This window comes from Anolis carolinensis, chromosome 4 (assembly GCF_035594765.1).
Source record: "Anolis carolinensis isolate JA03-04 chromosome 4, rAnoCar3.1.pri, whole genome shotgun sequence".
NCBI lineage: Eukaryota > Metazoa > Chordata > Lepidosauria > Squamata > Dactyloidae > Anolis > Anolis carolinensis.
Window position 1 is genome coordinate 226,949,483 of NC_085844.1, and position 25,510 is coordinate 226,974,992.

The window sequence follows — 25,510 nt, forward strand, 5'->3', positions numbered from 1 at the left end:
GCTTAGATAATTTACTGTAGCAAATAAAATCTCAGAAAATGGTTTTGAAAACAAAGTCCTGACTTACGTCTCAGTTTCAGCTGAAATTTTTATTCCTCAGTATATTTAATAATGTGATTTAATCATTTCAATTGGCAGCAATATTCAATGGCAAATACACACTTCATTCAACCCCAAGTGCCTATTTCTGGAAACAACTGGGGTGGATGATGTATTTCTGTGTGTTTGAAGCAGAAGCTGACCATGCGCTACACCTATTGGCTGCCTTCCCAGGGTCAATGGGTCCTGTCCATACTACACAAATGCACCACTATATTCCATTTTAACTGGCACTAGAATCCTGGGGGTTTTAGTTTTCTGAGGCACTGGAGCTTTCTGGTTGAGAACTCTAAATGCCTCTCCATAATGTGCCAACCCCAGGATTTTATGGGAAGTTGCCATGGCAGTTAAAAATGGAGCAGAGTGCTACTTGTTTAGTATGAATAAGCCCTCATGGTTTGCGGAGAATGTGGTGTGTATGCCTCATCCCTCTATTATAGGCCTGAGGTGTCCCTAGGTTTGCAGATTCCTTTCTCCAAAATCACCTTGCCTACTTACGGAGTGGATTTTATGTCTATTTTAGGCCTTTTGACAAGAAGCAAATATAAGATAAAGAAGTGCCTCAAAAACATGTAAAAGGCTGGTGAACTGTCTGAAGTGGATGAGAATAGCAACTCTACATATGATAGATTCTCTGGTTTGCACAGCTAGCACTTCAGTTGCCAAAACAGGCTCATTAGGAAATTGAATGTTGCTGCTATGGTCGAGTTTGCAAGCAGACACTCCAAAGACACCTGGTAACAGATGATATTGGCATGAGATGCATTGTAAATAAATTCCAGAACATCACCACCAAATACAGCAGAGTAGATACGTAACTGATATTATCATCATCATCCGACCTTTTTCCAGGACTCAAGATGCAGGATATTGAACAACAGCAGTTCTCAAACTGTGTTCCACTGAGCCCATAGGTCTCTGTGAAGCATAGTCAGGGCTTCATGGGGGGCCTGTCCCCTGCTGCCCCCACCTATTAGCTTATGGCCCAGAGAGCCCCGCTGTCACCACGCAGTCTACAGGACCTCCCAGAAGCACACGGCCTGGGGAGCTGCCACCACCTCCCTTGCATAGCAGAATGGGATAGGACTGGATGTCCCCCTGGAGTTGTTCTTATTATTGTAGATATTGTTGTTATTACAAAGGCTGGGTGGCCATTTGTTGTGGGTGCTTTGACTGTGCTTTTCCTGCATGGCATAAGGGGGTTGGACTAGATGGCCCCTAGGATCTTCCACTGAAATACTGTAAAGTATATGTTGGTTAAAATTATTATTCATTTTAAATATTGTATTGTTCTTTCTTTCTTTCTTTCTTTTTCTTTCTTTCTTTGCACCACAAACGAGATATGTGCAGAGTGCATTGGAATTTGTTCATATTTTTTTTCAATTAGTTCACACAAATACTCTCCATCCATCTGTTACTGTCCTGGATGATCTGTCAAATTTTAATATGCAGTGCAGCCCCCCAGTCCAAAAATTTCTTGTGGCTCCACGAGAAACTTTTCTTTCAGCTTTAAAAGTTTGAAAACCCTTGTTGTACACAATACAAACTTTATATCTGCAGGACTGGTAGCCATGTTTTCATTTATCCACATCTAACAAAATATGTCTTCTCTAGGAATTTTCTAGGTCTTCCAGCAAGACTCTATAGTATTCTTGGGCCAGTAGTCTTTCATTTCAATCAGCTCTACTATTATATGTGGTTTCACATAACCAGAAAAAATCCAAAAACGTATCCCTGAGGTTATGTACTACATTTCATGATATATCAGCTTTCTTCAGAGTCCACAAACAATTCCATACTGTTAAAGCAAATTTACCATGTAAGTGTTCATCAACTATGATTAGCACCACAATTGAGTCAGGATATGTTAGCATCATTCTAACTCAAAGATGCAGGAGTGAGAATTAAGTAGAAGATTCTTCAGTTGCTTGAAAAGTCCTTCTGTCACCAGAACCCTTTTCTGCTGTCTGGTCTCTATTGACAGAATAATTTGACAGCAGAAGAGCTTCAAAGGGGGGACAGAGTAGGGTTGTGCAGAGCAAAATATGCATTATATCAGATCTATGTTAGGGAGGCAAGCACAATGGCAGCACAAAATTACAACAGGGAAAGGGGTCTTGCTAATTTCCAAGACCTTCATTGAGAAAAGTTGAGATGGCTCAATATCAGCTTCAGCTAGCCCTGCTAAACACGAATGTGATCAGAGGGGGTACCATTGCTTCCTATTCTTTCCCATTATGGTATTTTGGAAGAGCTGGACTTCTCTATTCTCTGCCAGCAGTTTCTCCATGCACTGATCTGATTATGTGGTATGTGAGAAATTTATTTGGTTTTTTATTACGTCTTTGTGTTGAACTGACTGGCGTAATTCCATTGGTTGTGTAGGTTTTGTTTTTGAGACTATTCTGTGAGCCAGCTAAACTTTGGTAAGCAGTAGCAACCAAACAGTCTTCATGCTGGAAAGTGGCATGTGACATAGATCATTTATTCCTCTCTCATATGTTTGAGTATTTGTACTGTTAGACATTCACCAAAGTCCATAAATATCTGGCATGATTTACTTTGGTTTTGGATAGTGCATGGCATGTTAGGCTTGAGGTTTTGACATGCTGGCCTGTTCTCTAACCAAAGCAAAAGTATGTTACTTATTTTACTTACTAATTTACTGGAAATATCTGTGGTCAACGGGTGCTGAGATTTCATCTTTTGGTTATATGCCTACCTATCTCTTCTGTGCATTATCAAATAGTGGGAACTTTGTCCAAATTGTTATTCTGGTGCTTTCTTTAGGAATGGTGAAATGGTGGCCAACACAGATAACATGGAAAATGTAAGGAAGGCATTAAAATATTGTGAACCAAACATTTCTTTTAAACCAGTAGTTCTCAACCTGTGGGCCGTGGCCCAGCAGTGGACCATGAGAAGAAAAATCCAGTCCCGAACCACCTTCCTCTTTATTTATTTATCTTATTTTATTTATTTTATTTCCACTCCTTTCCACAGAGCTGACCATTGCATTGGATAAACCACATGAGCTCTAGATTATTAAATATGGTTTTCTGTAGATGAACAGATGGTGACTACTGGATGACATATGGTTCTGCATCAGAAACTAGAGCTGATGTGGTCTATCCAATGCATTTTTCTGAAGCAGTATCTCAAATAACCAAACCGAATCTAAAGTTGACCAAAAACTGATTCGTAACTCTTTTGACACTAATGTTGGAGAATGGTCCCTGGTCAAAGTAGGCCCTGGTCAAAGTAGGCCATGGTCAAGTGGGCCCTGGTTAAAAAAAGGTTGGGAACCACTGTTTTAAACCAAATAGGAAAGGTAAATAATCCTATCCTGTTTGGTTTAAATAAGTGGGTAAAAAGTTATTTTTATGGGGAAGAGAGTGAAGGAAAGATAATGCTCAGCTATTTTAGATCCTGCATTGGGCAGTGGGTTTAATGGACCATGAGACTCCTTCCCTTGCTGTGATTTTATGGCTCTATGAAAGAAAGTCTCATATCATTATCCAACCTTTAAAGGAAAGTGTGTGGATGATGGTGTAGGGCCATCTCTGTGATTGTATCTTTAGTTTGTAATGCCATCTCCCAAGCAGAGCCGGCCCTAGGTAATTTTCAAGTGTAGGTGAACAGAATTTTGGCACACACCCCCAAACCAATCACTGAAAAATAAAAGCATTGGATAAGCGAAAATGTTGGATAACAAGAAGGGATTAAGGAAAAGCCTATTAAACATCAAATTACATTAAGATTTTACAAATTAAGCACCAAAGCATCATGTTTTACAATAAATCAACAGAAAAAGCAGTTCAATTCATGGTAATGTTATGTGGGAATTACTATATTTGCAAATTTAGCACCAAACATTGAACAGGGATATCGGGCAGTGTGGACTTAGATAACTCAGATAGCCCCCAGTATTAAAAAAAACCCCTCTAAAATCAAGACAATAAATAAAGAACAACACTCTGAAAACGGGAAATCCAGACAGTAAACAATCAGGGACAGCAAACACCTCCCCAAAAAAGATTCTCCCAGGCAAGAAGAAGCCAGGCCTTGAAGCCAAGGGCCATTAAATGCTAATCAAGGTGATTAATTACAACATTCACACCTGCTTCAAAGAAGAGTTCTTTCTCCCACCCTGGACCTTCTACAGATATATAAACCCCACTTACCTAGCTTCCAAGTTCCCGCAGACCTCACAATCTCTGAAGGCCCCAAAGGTGGGCCTGTGTGGCGCGAAGGTGGGTCTGCACCAGCCGAAGGCCCGAAGGAGAAAGAGGTGGGGGATGGCGCCATCCTCCCGGGACAATGGCGCACCCGGGACGATGGCGCCACAGGCAAGTGCCTAGTTCACTTTATGGTTTGACCGCCTCTGCTCCCAAAAGTAATCCTATGTACCAAATGTATTGATGTTTTGGTGCAAGGCTAAAATGCATGGGTTTCGCTGTTTAGAAGCAGTTAGTTGCTACTGCAAGAAATCTGACTTCTGATTGTTTATTGATTTTATTAGATCTTTGTTTACTGTGTATCGTATTATAGTTATTATCCACTCTAGCATTTTAGTTTACTTTTTAAAAGTATGCCACATTTTAGGGAAAACATTACCAGGATAGTTCACAACAGTGGCAATTCATTCATAATCATAAAGTCCTTAGTTTTCCAAGGCCTAAAATGGACCAAAGAAATGCTGGAATTAAAAACCTGGTTATTTTATTTTATGGCGTATCAAGTATAGTCTTTAGAAGAAAGAAGTGAAACTAATTTCTTCTGAACTTTAAAATTCCATTCTTTTCTTTTTTTGCAAGCTGTCTTCTTGTCTTGTTTCCTTGTCTATTAAAATTCGCACTACTTTTTCTTGATGCGTCTTTGAAGCAGACTTTATTTTACCCTGGAACATAAAACAAAAAAATCAGCCTTTTAAAAACAAAACTGTCATTTCCTATTTATTTCCTAATTTTAATGCTATGATTACAATTCCATGTTTTGAAGGATGATTTTTTTATATATATTCTTTCTTTTCCTCATTCCCCTTCTTATGATGTTGTGAGATTTAGCTTACTCAAGGCTTGAGAGAATTGGAATCTATCTTCTTTCCCTGAGGCCTGTGTGCACAGCATTAACAAAGGAGTTATCAAATCCAAAAATCTGATGGAGCTTTAAAAGTTTGGTCATGTCAGCAGTAGACAGTGCTCAGGAGTATAAACAGTCTGTGGAACTGTGCCCGCAGAGTCACCTTGGGAAAAAATCATTTTGCAGCTTTTGAAAAATTGTCAGCTTTGCAAAATAAGCATTAACTCGAGTTACAGGTTAGTTTGGGAGCAATGCCAAGAAGAGGGGTGAAAGAAAAATCATCATAAATAAACAGCTTCTAAAGGTTGTATATCAGATCTAAGTGCATCTACACTATAGCATTAATGCAGTTTGACACCACTTTAACCACCATAGCTAAATGCAATGAGATCCAGGAATCTGTAGTTTGGTGAGGCACCAGCACTGTTTGCCAGAGAAGGTTAAAGATGTCATAAAACTCCAATTCCAATGAGTCCCTAGCATTGGGCCATGGTAGTTAAGGTGGTGTTAACCTCCATTAATTCTACAATGTAGATGCATCCCAAGTCACACTACATGGTAAATGTGTTTGCTGTAGTTTGATTTTAATCAATGACATTTTGGTTTCACTTTCTTGAACCTGCATTTAGTTGGAAACTTCCACATATAAAATCTACATTGAACTGGATTATATGGCAGTGTGGACTCAGATAATCTAATTCAAAGCAGATATTGTGGATTATCTGCCTTGATATTGTGGGTTATATGGCTGTGTGGAAGGGCTCTACATCAAAAGTTCAACCAGACTTTGAGATTTGCAATTGGGAAGGAGAACAGGAGATACACAGTACATGGGTTTGAAGCTCAGTGTGAATCATCTCTGATTATATAAAAGAGCTGAGAACCATACAAGGAAGTTATATTAGGCTGAGCAAGAATGATTGGGCTGAAGTCTCTCAGGGCCCTTCTACACTGTCCTTATATCCCAGGAACTGATCCCAGGTTTTCTGCTTATCCCAAATTATCTGACAGTGGAGACTCATATAATCCAGTTTAAAGCATCAGATCCTGGGACATAGAGTCTGTCTGGAAGGGCCCTCAGATAGCTTAATGCCTGACTGTGAATTTGAAGCTGGGTCTCTGAAATTTCAGTTTAGCATTCTGAACCCTAAATCAGTCAAATAATGCAAAAAAAAAACCAACCCCAAAAACAAATAAACAAACAACAAGACAAACCTCTGGCCACCTGAAACATCATTTCTGGTTACCACGTGGCATACTAATGTGTCTGCTCATTCTCTAGAGGAGCTGAAAATGACCATCAGCATATTTTTACCCTTTGTGTAGATCAGTGTTTTCCAGACATTGGTTCTCCGGCAGTTTTGGACTTCAGCTTGGCCAACTGTCAGGAATTCTAGGAACTGAAGTCCAAAATGTCTGGAAGACCAGAGTTCGGGACACACTGCTATAGATAGACTAAGAACAAGTTTGTACCATTATCTTAGAGACAGCCTTTCAAATGCTTGAACATAACTATAGCATAACCTGGCATTAATCTCTATACCATATAACCAACTCCTGTTATCTTTCCTAATGAAATACACTTTCCAGACCTTCTGTCATCCTTCAGTCCATTTCTGTCTTAATCTGTAACTTCCTGAACTGGACCAAAACAGAATTGAATGGTGACATTAATTCTTGTGGACATTTATATATATAAACCTTCCTTGCTTAGTTTCTCCATACCTCACAACCTCTGAGGATGCCTGCCATAGATGTGGGCGAAATGTCAGGAGAGAATACTTCTGGAACATGGCCATACAGCCCGGAAAACATACAACAACCCCATTATATTTCTGTTTATGCAACTCAGAATTGAGTTTGCCATTTTAGCTGCCACATTGCACTGCTGACTCATGTTTAGCTTGCGGTTGAGCATTATTCATTCGTAACAGAATCTCCCATTTAGTGATGTTTTTGTTTTTGTGGAAGAGGAATTTAGTGAATTCAGAAAAAGCCCATATTGAGCTGGAAAATTTTTGTAAAACAAAAACGTGTTTCTTTTTATGCTGCTTTGCGGCCTGCTTAAAAGGGCATTCTCCAAGTAATCTTGCTGGAACATTTCTGGTAAATTGTTGCAGTTGTTTAGAAGAAAGAAGCAAATACATATATACTGTGTGATTCTTGCCATTTTTGTGGAGGGAAGGATAAGAAGATTGGATGAGGTTTGTTGGCTAAGTGATTGCAAACAGACCATGCCAAAGGGAGGAAAGTAAAGACATTATTATGCCTCTGATTTCCTATTTCCTTAATATGTATTGACATGCGAGATGATTAGGCAGACCTATATTATAATCCCATGAATACCATGAGGTTAAGTTCCTCTGAGTTCACTTGAGCATTCTCCTAAGGAAGTGGATATAGGACAGCCTGGGGGTATTTCAGCTTCTACAGAAGTTTTGGACTCTCCAGATATCATGGAACAATGCCCATAATCCCCTGACATTGATCTTACTAGGTAAGTCTGCTGGGGAACAAAGTCCATGGCCTCTGAAGAGCCAGATACTCACTAACCCTATTTTGCCTTTTATTGTTAAGACAATAACTCCTAGCATGGTAAGAGCCACAGCGGCATCACAAAGTAAACTTACTTTCACCGTTGAATCAAGGAAAACTTTGCATGATTGGTCTATTGAATGAAGCATGAAACTTAGTATTTTGGAACTGGAGACTTATGAGTTGGCATTTTGGCATGCAAAGTTTGAGGTATTTTTGCAAAGAAATGCAGTATATATGCTATCCAGGACTGTGAATATGAGGTTTTTAAAATGTTTAGCTTGGCTTCCATTCCCTTCAAAAATTTTGTGGTAAAATGAATCTGTTCCTTATTTGAGATGCTATGGGCACCTTTCATCAGTGACAGAGAACGTTGCTTAAACCGATGGAATGGTTCCAAATTCATATATGGAGTTTGGATTAGCTTGCATTTATTTTACAATCTAGATGTTAAAAGCACTGTCTGATATTGGTCCAATAAATGTGTGACCATAATCAATAGGCAGATTCATCTGTATTTTCAGCTTTTGGAGCCAGATAGCAATGAATGTATTCAAGAAGATTCTGGAAGCTTCAATTCATCAAAGAGTACTATCTCCTACTCAGATTGTGTTTGTAGTACTACTGTGTCACTAGAAAAATCTCTCATTTATTGCACTTTTTACTTCAGAATTTATCACTTTGTTTTAATTTGTGTTGTGAGCAACCTTGAATTACTTGTCAGCGAAGGGTGGATTACAATAAAAATAAAATAAATTGCTTTCTTTGGATAGGATTTTGAAATGTAACCTTGCAACTTGCTTTAGCAGAGGAGAAAAGTTGACATATCTACACGTTATGAACAGAGATTTCTTTTTCAAACTTGAAAAAGAAAACCTCCCTAGCCAAAATTGCAGAGCTGCCCCTTACAGTAGGCAGAAAGATGATCACTCAAGTCAGCAAAGACAGCACCAAAAGAGAGAACGGAGCACTACAGCTTGCCTTGTGACTTCCTAAATGTGCCAGGTTTGGTGGGAGATGCCATTCCATCTCAGTATAAAATTCTTCTCTAATTTTCTTCTTGACAAAAACAACAAGTAATCTTAGTCATTTTTTCTGCTGTGAGAAGATCTTTGAAAACCATGCAGTTTTTGAAATTTACTCATGATTCAGAAAGTCAGTGAAAAACTGGCATATGGCTGTTTTGCCTCTAAAACAGCATTTTCTCTGCAGGAAAATAATATTTTCTGCACAGAAAACATTTTACAGTTTGTGTAAATCAACTATGTGTGAATTTTGTGTACGATGAGTCCCCAACTGCGAAAATTCTCATTAGTCCAGGATTCTTCTCATTTGTTGTTTCATCACTCAAAAACATGTTTTTGACCATTTTTCAGTTGGCTTTTCCAACTTGAATAGGCACAATCTTATCCTTCATCACACACAGGAAAATGTCTTCAGCCAGCTGTGCTAAATTTAATTACATTAATGTGGCTTTAAGTAAGGAAGGAAATGGACCATTACATATTTAACTGAAGGTGGAGTTTGCAGTTATTAAATATTATACCTTTTAAAAATATTTGTATAAATGTTACCTAATTCAGCTTCTCTTCCGCTATAGCAGAAGCCATTGGCATGCAATTATCTAGAATAGCAAACATCCTAAAATATCTCTTCAGCTGTTGTGGAGTGATTTGTGTGCTTTAATATGGGGATGTATTACTGCCCATGAGCACTGTGCTTTTTAAGATCAGGGTGGGCAACATCATCCAGTCTAGGGGGCATATTTTCATTTCCAGTACCTGTTAAAAGGTAGATGAGAGCTGAAAACACCTACATGTAGTTGCCAGTGCATAGGCAGATCTTTTTATGTTCTGCTGATAGCAGATCCATCTCCTTGTCACCTTGGTATCTTTGGGTACATCCAGATTCCCCTTATTGCGGGGAAAATTATTCCTAGGGAGTCAGTCTTATCCTATCTTCATCCTCAGCCCAATTCCAAAATGACAGGAATTAATTTCCAGTTGGCAGAAATGTCACTTCCAGTTGTCACCAACCCTTCAGATAATGTATGGATGAATGGATCTTGGGTTACTGAATTGGAATTGAAACCATGAATTGGTATTGATCTATACATGTCTATATATATTATTATGGCTTCTTTTGGGATTCTAGAATAGCCAGAACATATGAATATCTCAGTGCTTGTCCCATCACATGTTGAGTAGAGACCTTTTGAAGACGTGAGGCTGACTAACATAGGAAAAGCATAGATTCTGCACATGTTTTCTCTTGAGGCACCATGTGGTGACTTTGAAGGTCTTCTGCAAGGACAGTATTTTCAAACAGTCTCTGTGAAAGTAAAATTGATGTAGGCTGTAGCTAGACTAATGACTTGATAGATTTGCCACATTTTTGTTATAGAGATCATTTGTCAATCATAGCTGCAGAGCAGGTTGAAATTCAACGAATGAAGCCATCTCCAGACATGATGACAGAGTATATGTGTTGAATTTTGGCTGTTCTCCTGGAACAGTTAAATTCACGAGACCCCGCTGCATGTTTACATGCATGCAGTTTTATGCCTTGGAAGTTTCTCCCATAGTTTGGATTATGATTCAGTGCTGCTTGTAATAGCCTTAGCTGTGGTAATAAAAACATTAAAAACAATTATACCCTGAGTCAACAGGGTCGAAAATGCAATATATGAAAGAATAGATGTGTATTCAGATAATTTATTATATGACAAATTAAAGCTCTTGTTATATATTGCAGCATGAGCATTAATGATGAAATAACAAGATGTTTTAATAGTTCTGCAAAGTTTTGCTATTATATTTAAATCAAAAAATGTTCCTATGAAGCAGGGAGCACAAAGTTTGCAGCTCTTGGGTTTAATTTCCAGTTCTGCTGCTGACTCTGTGTGACCTGGGACAAGGTACTCCAATACATAATTCTAGAGCCAGAGGCTAATAACTTTGTGCTTGCATATAAATTATGTAGCTTAGTGAATCTAAATGAAACTAGATAGCAAAGTGCATCTGAATTCAATTAACTGCAGACATAATTGTTGGCAATGGGGTGTGCGCATATCTACCATTTTAAATGTATATAAATTCTTGTCTATTCTAAGTTTATTTTCATGTTGACTTAAATTGTCAGAGTTCATTGTATTACTGATTTCCTCAATCACAGCATTTCGTCAGTGTTCCTGATTTTAGTTACTGCTCCTCTCATTTCATGTTAAGATATTGTTGGAGGGCTATCAGCAGTCACCCCAGTATCTGCTGATTTCCCCCCTGTGTCTGCTGCCTAGTAAGTTAACCATTAAATTGCCAGAAACAGAATCTGATAATCAGTTTAATGTGTTGTCGAAGGGTTTCATGGCCGGGATCACAGGGTAGTTGTATGTTTTCCGAGCTGTTTGGCCATGTTCCAGAAGTATTCTCTCCTGATGTTTCGCCCACATCTATGGATGGCATCCTCAGAGGTTGTGAGGTATGGAGAAACTAAGCAAGGAAGGTTTATATATATCTGTGGACAGTCCAGGATGAGAGAAGAACTCTTGTCAGTTGGAGGCCAGTGTGAATATTGTAGTTAATCACCTTAATTAACATTGAATAGCTTCATCAGTTTAATACTTCATTGTTAAATGCTGTAATGGATTACTTGGTTTTTCAAAGAGGATTTTATATACAGTAGAGTCTCACTTATCCAAACTAAACGGGCCGCCAGAAGCTTGGATAAGTGAATATCTTGGATAATAGGAGGGATTAAGGAAAAGCCTATTAAACATCAAATTAGGTTATGATTTTACAAATCAAACACCAAAACATCATGTTTTACAACAAATTTGACAGAAAAAGCAGTTCAATGTTATGTTGTAATTACTGTATTTACGAATTTAGCACCAAAATATCATTATATATTGAAAACATTGACTACAGAAATGGCTTGGATAATCCAGAAACTTGGATAAACGAGGCTTGGATAAGTGAGACTCTACTGTATCTATGGATTGTAAGGGAGGGTGCAGATAGTGTTTGCTTTGGTTTACATTTAGGCTGAAGTCCTGAGTGTACTAATTTCAAAGTAATCAGTGCTAAACTTATAGATAACAGATTTCTCTCATTGAGTTGTCATTGCCCCACCTGTTTTTACCAACATGTGCCACCTCAAAATGGACTTGAGTTGTACATACTTTTCATTGAGAAAGAAATGCACCTGCTACATGACAGTGCACAGCTGAGGTGTACACAGAAATATGTACACATTTTTAAACAGTCTACAATTTGAAAAAATGTGCTTAAAATGAACATTAAAAATAAGTCCTCTCCCAATGAGAAATTTTGCTATTGAAAGAAGAAAACCCTGGACAGGACAAACTTGGATGAAGAAAAAGGAGGAATTCTATAGTAATGGAGTTGATTAATCTATCTGTCTTTAATCCATTTATTTGCTAGCCTTTCACTTTTCACAGCTGTTGATTTATGGGAAGCCCATTAAGTTTGTAAGGTTTTCTTAGGCAAGCAACATGCAAAGGTAGTTTTGCTAGTTCCTTCCTCTAAAATACAGCCTACATCACCTGATACTAATCGGCAGTCACCCATTCAAGTACCAACCAGCCCTGATCTTGCTTGAAAACCAAAGCATTTGCTCTTATACTGTGAAAAGTCTTATATGGGAAGAGTGTCCCCCATCCCCCGGTCTGGTATGTTCTGGATGTGTAAGGAATTGTTCTTTGGTAATAGTGGGAATTACCTGTACCTCTTATTTACTTTAAAAAATGCTTTGTGGCATCTTGAAGTCTAAATCCTCTTTTACTCCCAACTAGCATAACAGTATTGAATCCTTTTCTTCAAACTGATGACTACAAAATACACATTCATGTGTAACTATAGAAGTAAGGATAAATGATGCCCGTTTATCTCCACAGCCTTGGAATATAAATCTTGTGGTAACAATAAAAGCAAACTATTTTGGCTGTGTCAGTTAAATTCTAAATCACAGGGATATAATTTAACAACTTTAACATTTGTAACAACTACAAATATAAACAAAAATATTGTTTGAAATAAGGAAACTGTTTACTGTTTGGGTCTCCAAAACTTATGTAGTCTGTTAGTCTACATAAATCTTTGTTAGTCTGTAACAGGACTGGCAACTGCGGCAGAGGCAAGTCCTGTTTTTCTGTCCTTGAAAGGCTTAAGCGGATGCCACATAAACTTTATAAAAATTTCCCAAACCACATGCACTGCATAAGTGGCTGGAAGTTTATGTCTGATTCTGAAAAATACCTTCCCCCACCCCATGTACAGTGCAAGGCATTGTAATCTATTCAAGAGGAAGTTCATTGTTTTATGAGAAAGAAGAGTGGGAAGCCCCTATTGAGTGAGCTGGCAAAATTCAGCCACTGAGCTTTAGTGTGATTAAGCTTCCTTGGGCATTGTAAGTCAGAAGTTTATTAAATGATCAAGCACTAAGAAATTCTGGGACAGCAATTGATACTAAGGTCTTTTAGAAATAATAAAGATGGCTGCTTGCAATATGGTCCCACACACTGTTACTTGGGAGTAAGCTACTTCGAACACATGGATGGTACTTCTAGGTACACACTGCACTCACAAAAGTCTTTGTATTTAAAGATGTTTTAATGATAGTATATGGGGAAAGTCAATTGCCCTTCCACTGCAAGTAGGAAAAATGAATGATAACTTGTCAATGATGACCCTCTTTAGAAACAATTCTGGGGGCCATGAGGTCAAGGACCAAAAAAAAGTCAAATGCAGCCCCAAGGCTTCACTTTATCATCCCTGATCTATGAGATGCCCCACGATTCTATTGTGGTGTTGTTTCAAGGACGAAGATGGCTTTCTTTGCAATATATTAGAAAGTATACCCTATTATATAGTCTAGTTTAAGAACTGTTAAAATGGCAGGATAACTTTCCCAAGTGAAAAAGTTGCTTCTTTGCTCATTTACCCCCCACTTTTCTAACTTCTCCATCACTCTTGCCATGCCATCTGTTACCTTTATTTTTCTGAATGTTTGATCTTTATCTCTCAGTATAGGTAGTCGTCTGTCACTTAGGTAGCTGAACAAAAGTGTGCCGCGGTAAATAGAAAGGTGAGCTGGTTCAAGCCCTGACTTAGAATTTTCCATATGCTTTTAATCTGTTAGCAGCCATAGGAGCCTTTTGAAGTGCCTCTTCCTCCCCTCTCCGTCTCTCCCTGCTGCCCAGCTGTCATCTCCTAAGTTCTGCTCCCTGACACCGCTGCGGAGCACTCTTCTAAAAGCACAGTCATGCTTTTGCCTTAATGCTGCAGCCCCAGGGGAAGTACAGTGACGACAGGGCTAACAAATGGTGCAATCTGCTCTGTACAGCTGCGGAGAAAAGGAAAATAAGGTTGGGGGAGACAATGCATGTCTGGATCTTTTCCTGTGCAGCTTGTAGTGGGAGCCATCTCAGTGCTTCAGTAAATTCAGGGATATTTGGCAATGCAATGAGGAGCAATTGTGACAAAATCTATTTTCCCTGAAATGCTTGGGGCTAGAGATTTTTTATATATTTTATATATTTTGGATTATTTTGGCCAATTCACTGTGGCTAAGAGTGCAGGACCCCCATGAAAGTGGGAAAGAAGCAAATAAAAATACACTCTAGGAATCTTTAGGTCCTCCAGTGCATTTTTTTTACTTGAAGTTAACCATAGAATCATGCTGAAGGGCCCACAGATGCTTAGAGCAGTATTATCTCTCCTCTAGCACAATTTCTAGTAGAAGTTGACCATAGAGTTGCAGTGGAGGACCTAGATAGTCCAAGAGATAACATATTAATCAAATCTGTGAATAATCATATCCGCAGAAGACAAATCTGCAAAGGCAGAGAGCCAACTGTTTCTTCTTCTTCTTTATTTGTTCAGAACCAACTGTACTCGTATTTACATATGCATTATGAATGAAGGATGAGGTGAAGAGGGCTAGTCACACATCCAGCTTCCATTAAGTCTTTTAGAAATTTAATTAGAAGTTTGATGGGTGGGGGAGACAAAATAAAGGTTATTTTCCTTTATCTGAAATTCATCCCGAACTACCTTTGTGAAAAAGGTTTTTTAATATGTTGTACTTTCTTTTTAAAAATTAGAATTCTCCATCATAGGTCTCTCATTCAGAAACATGGCTTAGATGGTTCTAAATACTACCAAACTTAAAATCTTAGAATTCTATAGCAGGAAATTAAGGCAGTAAAAGTGCTGTCAACTGCTGTAATGTGCAATGCAGACACCCTTTAAAACAGTGGTTCTCAACCTGTGGGTCCCCAGATGTTTTGACCTCCAACTCCCAGAAATCCTAACAGCTGCTAAACTGGTTGGGATTTCTGGGAGTTGTAGGCCAAAACACTTGGGGACCCACAGGTTGAGAACCACTGCATAGGCCCAGTATGTAGTGAGTGGTTTTTGAAGATCCAGTGAATTGCAGCTCATTGGCAGCAGCTTGAGACAATCCTGGTTGTAGTCATAGCCTCACAACATACTGGGTTTTATTTCCTACAGGGTTGTATTGGCAAAACAGGAGGTGTGGGAAACTTCAGTTCAGTAATATGATGAAATGGAAGAAGAGCTTGAATTCTTCTCCCTGCTTCTAACTCCATAAATGCAGTTCCACCAGTACTTCAATATGTAGACATGTTCTCATCCTTTGGGAGAAGAGCACATGCCTTGTATGTAAAAGGTGCCAGGTTTAATTCCAGGAATCACCCAACAGAAGTCCTTTCTAACAAGATTCTCTTCAACTCCTATTGTGAAAGTTAATTATTCAGACTGGAAGTGGTAGTCCAAAACTATTCTAAGGTCTGCTCACAACCCAAAAGCAGTGGAAATTCATGGACCATTTTCTAATGTCCATGTCTTAGCTACTTTCAATAAAAGTAGCATCAATAACAAGAATATGGTAACCTTGCATTTGATTTCCCTACAAATATATTGGTCATTATTAGTGCTCAGAGGTTAGCTGAGATTTTCTTGCTGATACTTTGTTTGCTATTTCTTGGCACTGACACCTGAAAATCCTGTATTTTATTCTAAATCTCTTGTATGTTGATATGGCAGCCTGTTTTTCAGTGAACCTTGAATTAATTATATTTACTAGAGCTCTGGAAAAATATTTGAATGACTAGTATAACCTGACATCTTGAAAATGAAAAGCAGTGAATTCGTTTTTTTAAAATAGTAGTTTGAGCAAGATTCCATGGTTATGGGCTATTTATTAAATTGTCAAATTCACAATTTGATTTCATTGCATAAATTAGACCAATTAAGGCTCAAATTACAGAAGGAGAAGGTTATCTGTCCCTCAGCCATCCATAATAGTTCCCCAAAGTTACTTGTTATAGAAAGTTGAAATTATAGCAACCGTGATTTATTTAAAATGGGGTGTGGGGGGAGCTTATGGATTTCATTACGAGCTCTCTATCTTTCTCCTCATAATTCAACCATTGCTCCCAATTTATTGTGAGTATAGAGGAAACTCATATTTAATACAATAATAAATGTTGGACTGGATGACTCAATTTTCAGGATTTAAACTTACTACAGGGGACTTCAGTTGTGTTCCATAAATGAGAGTAATATAGGCATGCCTCAGTTAACAAAGCCTCTGACAAAGAAGTTTTTACAAAGTCTTTTATGCCCAACCATTCTTCTCTGTCTAGCTGGAGATTCTTTGGAGCAGTTTTGGCGCTTTTTTATCGGAACTGTTGTTTGAATGCATTTGTCAGGCATTGGATTTTTGCCTATTATTGTAAGCCACCTTGAGTCCCCTCAGCTGAGAAAGGCGGGGTAGAAATGATGTAAATAAATAAATAAATAAATAGTAAGCAGCGATGAGAAAATATAATTTTAGTGTTGGGTTACAGCAGCATATTTGCAGTAAACAATGCAGTAAAACTTGATTTGGAAAGAATGGGATTCTGCGCTAACTCATCCTATGGTCTACAACAGACAAAAAAAAAATCAGGAGCTGCCTCTGGAATCCTCCCTGAACATTCATGAAGAGCAAAACAGAGAAAAAATGAGAAAGCAAATAAACTTGTCTTACCAGCATGTTACAAACTATAACTTTGGCCATGAAAATGGAAATCTTAAGTGGAGGCTTTGAAAGAGAACAAAATTCCATTTTGGAATTATCTTTCAAGTACTCCCAAGAAGGTTCAAAGGGTTTTTGTTTACTTATGCAAGACTTAGCTGATTTGATAGTTTCATATAACAGAAGCATGTTGTTAGTTTTTGATGAAACGTTTGCTGGGAGTTATGAACTCTTCTTCTTTTTCATAGTGTAGAAACCTATATTCTTTCCTTCTTGCCTTTGCCTCTGTTGCCAAATTATTTGCTAAAGAAGTCATAACTTCCCTTTAGAGGGCCATTGAATTGGCTTCATTCCAGTACTGATTTTACCCAAGTTTGTGCAGATATTGTTTTAATTTTTCTCAAATTATTAAAGTGATGATCTACTTTTATGTTTAATTATCAAATATTATTTGTTATTATTAAAATTATCATTTTAAAATAATATAATTTAAAATGATAAATATATTAAAATATTAATAATTGTATGCTATAAATTAATTATTTTACAATTTTGAATCATTCTGAATTATGTTAAATAGATTTTATTGCACATCAATACCATCATAGATCTTATAATATAGGATGGGTAATCGAATAACAAACCAATAAAATTCAGCACAGATTGTACAATTTGCAAGAGTCATACAAAATATTTATTACAACTGCTGCCTCCCAAATCTAGTCATTAAGTTTGCATGTGGTTACCATAGGATTTGATTCCCAAATCCTATGGTAGGAGGAAGCATTTTTTAAAAGAGACATGAGAATGCAGGAAATCAATTTAAAGTAGTGTAGTATTCCCATTCATTGCTCTACACCAGGTCCTCAAAATGTACCTGTAATTAAATCTAAGTGCCAATTATGGGACTGATGTTTGTTTGATAGCTCCACCTGAAACATTGAGTTATTCATGACAAAGCATGTAATAGTAGTGCCAGATCAAGTTGTTTTAGGCTGGATCTGTACTGCTATTTACTTCAGTTTCTGAATCCAGATTATCTGCTTTGAACTTGATTATATGAGTCTACATTGCCATATAATGTAATTCAAGGCATATCTGCATTCAGAAACTGGATTATATAGCAGTCTAGATGGGGCCTTTGAAATCTCTTCTTTACTATTAGTTGTCATCAAATGGACTGATAGCTGAAGAGGTTTTGGGTTTGCTGTTCACTGAAACAGAAGCACCTACTGTCTCCCAGAAAAACATGTTGCTGGACTGAAAATGTGCTAACGAATGCCTTTTCCCCATAACATCTCATTTGACCCTTTAATGCAGTAGTTCTCAACCTGTGGGTCCCCAGGTGTTTTGGTCTATAACTCCCAGAAATCCCAGCCAGTTTACCAGTTATTAGGATTTATAGGAGTTATTATTATTATTATTATTATTATTACATCACTTCTACCCCGCCCTTCTCACCCATCAGGGGACTCAGGGCGGCTTACAATATAAACATACACATTAAAAACAGTTGTCGTCAAATTTAAAACTCCATCAAGATTAAAAATTACAATAAAATTAAGAATATCCATTAAAATATACATAATTATACATTTAAATATACATTTAAGGCGCTTTCCATGTTCATGTGGGGTCTGTCAGTAGGTCATATACTCTTATCTCATTTTTGCTGCTACTCATGCTCAAATGCCTGGTCCCATAACCACGTTTTTGTCCTCTTTCGGAAGGACAGGAGGGAGGGAGCCTGCCTGATTTCAATGGGGAGGGCGTTCCATAGGCGGGGAGCCACCACTGAAAAGGCCCTGTCTCTCGTCCCCGCCAGCCGCACCTGTGAGGCTGACGGGACCGCGAGCAGGGCCTCACCTGACGATCTTAAGCTTCGAGGTAAGTCGTAGCGGGAGACACGTTCGGACAGATAAGCTGGGCCGGAACCGTTTAGAGCTTTATAGACTAAAGCCAGCACCTTGAATTGTGCTCGGTAGCTAATTGGCAGCCAGTGGAGCTGGTGTAACAGAGGAGTAGTACGCTCCCTGAACGCCGCTCCAGTTATTAACCTGGCAGCCTCCCGTTGGACTAATTGAAGCTTCCGAACAGTCTTCAAAGGCAGCCCCACGTAGAGTGCGTTGCTGTAGTCTAAACGGGATGTAACAAGAGCGTGGACCACCGTGGCCAAGTCTGGCTTCCCAAGGTACGGTCGCAGCTGGCGCACAAGTTTTAATTGTGCGAAGGTTCCCCTAGCCACCGCTGAGACCTGGGGCTCCAGGCTCAACGATGAGTCCAGGATCACCCCCAGACTGCGCACCTGCGCCTTCAGGGGGAGTGTGACCCTATCCAGCACAGGCTGTAACCCAGTACCCTGTTCGGCCTTCCGACTGACCAGGAGGACCTCTGTCTTGTCTGGATTCAATTTCCATTTGTTGGCCCTCATCCAGTCCGACACAGCGGCCAAGCACCGGTTCAGGACCTGGACAGCCTCCTTAGTGACAGGTGGGAAGGAGTGACAAGAGCTGGACATCATCTGCGTACAGATGACACCGGACCCCGAAACTCCTGATGATCTCTCCCAGCGGCTTCATGTAGATGTTAAACAACATGGGAGATAACACAGAGCCCTGCGGGACCCCACAAGTCAACGGCTGTGGGGCCGAGCAGGCATCCCCCAATGACACCATCTGGGACCGACCCTCCAGGAATGAGTGGAGCCAATGCAAAGCAGTACCTCCAAGTCCCATTCCCGCGAGGCGTCCCAGAAGGATACCGTGATTGACGGTATCGAAGGCCGCTGAGAGGTCCAGCAGAACCAGCAGGGACACACTCCCTCTGTCCAGTTCCCAGCGAAGATCATCGACTAAGGCGACCAAGACTGTCTGTTTTGAAGGTCAAAACGTCAGGGGACCCACAGGATGAGAACTACCGCTTAGTGCATGCAATCCTACAAAAAGTTAAGGCCACTTAATTTTCATTCACTTCTCATGGTGTTCACTCACTGCATGTGAGATTGCTTGTCATCAGGATTAATTGGAACCGATCCTGTGGAATTGTTTCCTCCCTTTAAATCTTCCATGACTATATAATGCTGTCAAGTGCCTCCCACGTCCATTATTTCATCCCAGACACTTCTGTAACTCTCCTTCTTCTCCAACGCAACTCCTTGCCTTGAAAAGGGATGGTAATTCTAAAATATGCAGCTTCTTCCTCATGGCACTTTAGGAGAACATAAATGTAATCTTCTGGTGGCAAAATCCAGGATGAGCAGGCACACATTTAATCAGAAGGGCTTAATCTCCAAGGGAAGTGAATGCTTGATTTTTAATTCAGCATTTTCCCTTTGATGAAAACTTTTTTCGTGAATGTTGTTTATGTAGAATTTATATGAAGCCTGGGTTTAGGTAATCAGCTTTAATATTTGTACTCCTAGGGAAAAAAGTAGAATCATTAGCAAGCACGCATAATTAATGAATACATTATCTCGATTCCCCCCCCCCTTTGTTTTCCTCCAGGTATAAGGAAATGCTAGATCTAGTGACATCACCCAGCTTGACTGTAAATAGAGAATATCCTGATATTCTGAAGCTTAACCTTTCTAACTCTTATGCCACGGTTCCAGATGACATAGAAGGTAAGCTGGCAATTTTTATTCGTGATTTATTAACATTAGATGCCGAGCTCTTGGAGTGTGTGTGCATGAACTTGGAAGAACTGGGATAAGCAGACTTGTGGGCCTATCCCTGCATGATTTGGGATTTCAGAGGTTATTCCCTTAAATGCGTCAAGCAAATGTGATTAATATTTCTCAATTGTACTGGCACTGTTATGATTCTTTCCAGTTGTGTGGTCTCGATTTTGGATGAAGATGATGTTTGGAAGTTGCTGTGGCTTGGTGATGGAATGTAAGCTTTGCATGGAGAAGGTTCCAGTGTCAATTTTCTCCTCCTTTTTAATGAATATCAGAGAGCAAACACTGGAAAAAATTCTGCTGGAGACATGTTGCCATATAGGGTTGGCGTACACCAGGGTGAGAGAGACCATATATCTGATAACAGTTGTTTTCAGTGTTACTTTTGCCTGCTCAAATCTTTCTAAGCCACAAAAGAATAGGGAATTAGATAAAAGGTAACTTAAGAATAGTCAGCTTTGATATGTCAGATATATGCAGTCGATAAATCAGATTCAAAGAGCTTTCCTACTTGCATGCAATACATGTAGATGTGGCTTTCCTAACCTAGGATGCTGTCAGCGGTTTGCTCCTTTTTTCTGCTTTGTGTTGTTAGTGGTGTAACTGGGGTCCTTTATATTTGCCAGCTAGAACAATGTTTAAGAATACAATGCATTTCTAAATTTTCAGATTTGGGTTCTAGGCTTTACATCTTTTGTTTTCTGAGAGATGGTTCCTGTTTTGGGGTTCTTTTCCCTGGTTAAATGCTGACTGTAACCTTTATTTTGGAAATAAATTAAGCTCTTTTTAAAACAAAATAGCCAGCATTCACATACATTGAGTAGAGTTTCAAATCCTGTGATTTTAAGTCTCTGATTTGATCATATTTACTTACATATGTGTATCTGGAGTGCCATACACGTGGATGGAAATGGATGCACACAGACACAAAATGCTAGTACATCCTTTCACTTCTTGCATCCCACCTGTTACCTGTCTTTCCAGTTTGTAAAACCATTGGGAAATGTATTGGAATTTTGGCTGTTCTGTCACATGCAAACAAATCTGTTGTGAGGTAAAGCATTCTTCTATGCAATAGCATTGTATAATTCGAGAGGAGGGAATAATGCAGTGATCTTCCGAGCACCAGTGAGAAATTAGGAGATAGTGCTAATGCTGTTTTTTGCTGTTTTTTTTTTTTTGGTTGATAAAGCTTTTTTCCCCTTCTCATGCATTTCAATGTACATCCACATAATTTCATATTAATTGACACAAGATGGCAATACATTATGCTACCTCTATTGCTATTAAGCATGTTTGAATTTCAGCTATTTTAGTATGTATATGCTGCTTTTATCAGATCGGACAGGATACTTGAAGTATTATAGTTGCTGATCCTTTGCTTTTCTCCCTGCTCTCCACACAAAGTTATCATTGCTGAACACTTTTACTTCCCACACTTACACAAAAACAAACACACACACACAAAAAACCTCCTTCGGATCTGTGGTCTGAAGTTCCATGCTTGGCAGATACCAAGAACGCATTCTTTTAGTAGCGGAGGTAGGGAGATGGAAATGTATCTGCCTTTCCCGGGTTCTCTTCTTTTGCCCTGACATGGTCGGTATGAAGAAAAAGAAAGGAAACAGGGAAAGAAAGAAGACATGTTTAAATAGGTTTTTATAATTAGTGGTAAATTATGCAGCTAAACTTATTTCTTGCAAGCACAATCCCAGCTATTGTTTTCTGCAATCTTTCTGTTTAAAACAGAGCTGGCAGAAGGCAAATCACCCAGTTTATTTAACTACGGTGATTATTAACCCTTTCCTGCAAGGTCATGAATGGCCTTTTAAGATATTTACAATTTAATAGAAACTATAGACACAATCCTTCTTGAGCTTTGTGAATCTCAAAGTGACACCGAGTTGAGACAATATATCTTGCTGCAAATTCTGACACTTATGTGTTGGAGAAGCTGCGTCTCCAAACCGGGTATCCTAAGAAATGCCTGTTGTTTTAAAAACATGGCTCTTCCGGTGTGCTTTCGGAGAGTAATTGTATATACCTCCTTTGTTTCTCTCCCCAACATCTATTCTGTAGACCCTGTTCCCCATGGTTTTATTCTTATCTCTTCTTACCCCGAGTTTTTAACTTTGTGTCCATGCGGCCCGCCCTTGTTATGTTATGCTACGTTTTGCTTTATTTTGTTCTGTATTGTGTAGTGTTATTGCTGTATTGTTTAATTGTATTTTGATATGTTGTTTTTATATTTTGTTTATTGTATTGTCTTGGGCATGGCCCCATGTGAGCCGCCCCGAGTCCCCGTTGGGGAGATGGTGGCGGGGTATAAATAAAGTTTTATTATTTTTATTATATTGTTATGCTACTTGGCATACATTATGTGCATTGGTAATGCAATTGTTGGCTATGAATTAGCAGTGCTGTATCATCAACATAACTGTGGGGTTCTTAAAAATAAAAAACCCGGTTTGCTGTATATTGTAGTCTTCAGAAAATAACTAAGCGTCTTTGATGTACATTGAAAATAAAGATCATTGCAATAACCCTAATCATACAGGCTGCCCTCCATATCCACAGATTCTGAAACCATGGGTTCTACCATGAAATTATCTCCCTCCAAAAATAATCCAAAATGCAAATCTTGACTTTGCTATTTTATATGAGGGATACCATTTAATTAAACATTCGCTGATTCCAGGAGGGATCCCAAACCTTATGAGATACCCACTGAATTAAAAAAACACTGCAGTAGAAAATGTGTGTATGTGTGTGCAAACACACACACCAGGAAGTGCAAGTTGAAAAGACCTACATACACAAAATAATTTCTTGCTAAGTAATTTCTTGATAACTACAGATTTTGAGACCTTGAACTAGACTTAATTGGATAAGTCCAAATAGAAGAACAAGTTCCTTATACACTGGAACTGTTTTGGTTTTAAAAGAGAAAGCTCACTTCTTAACTGGGCCAACTGGTCTCGGCTGGTTATCTAGCTGCCCTACTTTGCAGTTACTGAAGTTTCCAAACCATCTTGAAAAACGCCAACAAGAAATGTTACATTAAGTTTGTAAATGTTACAATATCATTGGGACACAGGCAACCATGAGTTAACACTGGAATAGTGAATCAAGGAATGAATATTCCCAAATGAACAATGATTGTAATAGCAATAATCAATTTGCGTGGCATGGAATGATTGTTAAGTAACATATTAGCATCTTGTTTAACATGTAAGAACAGTATGACTTAGAGGTGGTATTGCATGTCTTATTGAGGTATAAACGGGAAAACAAGATGCAACTGTTAATGACTTAAAAGTCCCAGCAATAGAAAATTTAATGAATTAATGAAACTTGCATAACTGCCAATTTACCAAGATCCCATCAATACAATTGGTCCCCTCTAGCTAGGACAAGCCATGGCATTTAGGATATTATTTTTACCAATGAGAAGTTTTCAGAGTAGGAAAAAGTTGAACTACATTTTTTCTCAGGTAGAAATCCCAGATGAAAGGTAACAGGCTCTGATAATAGGTTCTGTTCAGTTCTGAATGATGATAAACACACAATGAAACATCAAAGGCAAATGAAATTATGTGTTGAGGAGACAACCAACAATGAATACAGAAACGTCCTATAAAAACAAATTCCGGCTATTTTGAAATGTTTCATAATATTATTTTTCATGTTTAGATTTTCAAGATATTTGCCTATTTTATTAAACAAAACATGTCTGAGATGTTTAATTCACTATCTTAATGAATTGCTGGATAAACTGAAGTTGTCTCATTTGGGATGGCTTGCTAATGATAATCTTGTAATGATTAGGGCAGACATTAAGTGAAAATATGAACTAGAATAGAAATGAACTAGAATCATTGTGTAAAGAGGAACTTTAGATGTGTAACCAGTTCTCATGGTCTTAAATCCTATTTGTCTTGACTAGAGTAGAGTAAAACCAATTGGATTTACCTATAACACGCAATATTCAACAGTTGATTTTACTCTAGTTGGGACTAAAACATAGGTTTCCAGTCATACTATTAGTCATTATTAAGTAGTGCATCGGAGCCTTCAGTGTACCATTTTATTCACCAGGGTTGCCAAAACAGCTACTGAGCATCCTCACTAAATAACATGTTGTTGTTCGGGTTGCTGTTAGCTGAATATTGGATTGGCACTGCAGCTCATGATGGAAGTATCTAGATTTGGAATGGGCAGAAAATTGACTTTATTTTACTGATAGACATGTGAGTGATTTGCTGTTGATTGACAAGAATTTCTGAGTCCCAGTCTTGTTTTTTGTTGTTGTTTTGTTTAATAATAACTGCACCAACATGGCTCCCACACCATTATCCTAAATTACATTGCTGAAATGAGGAACAAAGAATCCTTGGAAAAATGAGAAGTGAGTTTTTGTGGTGAGGTTGAGCTCCCTTCGACTCTGGCTGTTGCTCAAAACAAATATCTGGTCTCAGAATTCCTTAAGTATTAGTCTATGCATTTTGTGGAAGGGCTCCAGCTGATACATCTTGGATTTATAGTAGAAAATAAAGTAGATTCTGCAAGTAAAAATGCTGTCTATTGCTGATCTCTCTCCCACAATCCAGAAGCCTTCACTTTCAAACCTCTAGGTGGTCAAGTTGTAAATCAAGGTGGCAATATGAAGTCATGAGCAAATCCAAATATCCACCTACAGTCCTAATGGAGATGTTTGGCTTGCGGGCTAATGTATGAAGTGGAGTACTGTGACTTGTTGCAGTTCTCTCTTGTCTGTTAAGTATGTAAAGTAATAGTTCAGGACTTTGTTGTCTGAGATTCTTTGGTCTCCTTGGATTAATATTGTAAGGATGATCTAGGTTTGAGTATTCCTCGGTTATATTTTTATTGTCTTGATGTTTTTTCTTCCCCATTTTACCAAAGGACTTCCTGTGTCTGTCAGTGTAAAGCTTGAGAACAATGAAGCATAGTATCTGTGTCCATCTTTTCTTCTTCCACCAGACTTTGATTAGTACTTTATTTCAGGGCCAGTCAGGCAATCTGAGATGATAC

General features: G+C 38.6%; 1 protein-coding gene across 2 annotated transcripts in view; it reads left to right on the forward strand.

The window, feature by feature from the left end:
- eya2 (EYA transcriptional coactivator and phosphatase 2) overlaps positions 1-25,510 on the forward strand; it is a 162,007-nt gene that overhangs the window by 45,157 nt on the left and 91,340 nt on the right. For both annotated transcript variants that reach the window (XM_003220616.4, XM_062978907.1), the window contains exon 2: positions 20,283-20,401. In XM_003220616.4, coding sequence (XP_003220664.1) covers positions 20,293-20,401 — 109 coding nt within the window. In that variant the 5' untranslated portion in view covers positions 20,283-20,292. The remainder of the gene's footprint in view (positions 1-20,282; positions 20,402-25,510) is intronic.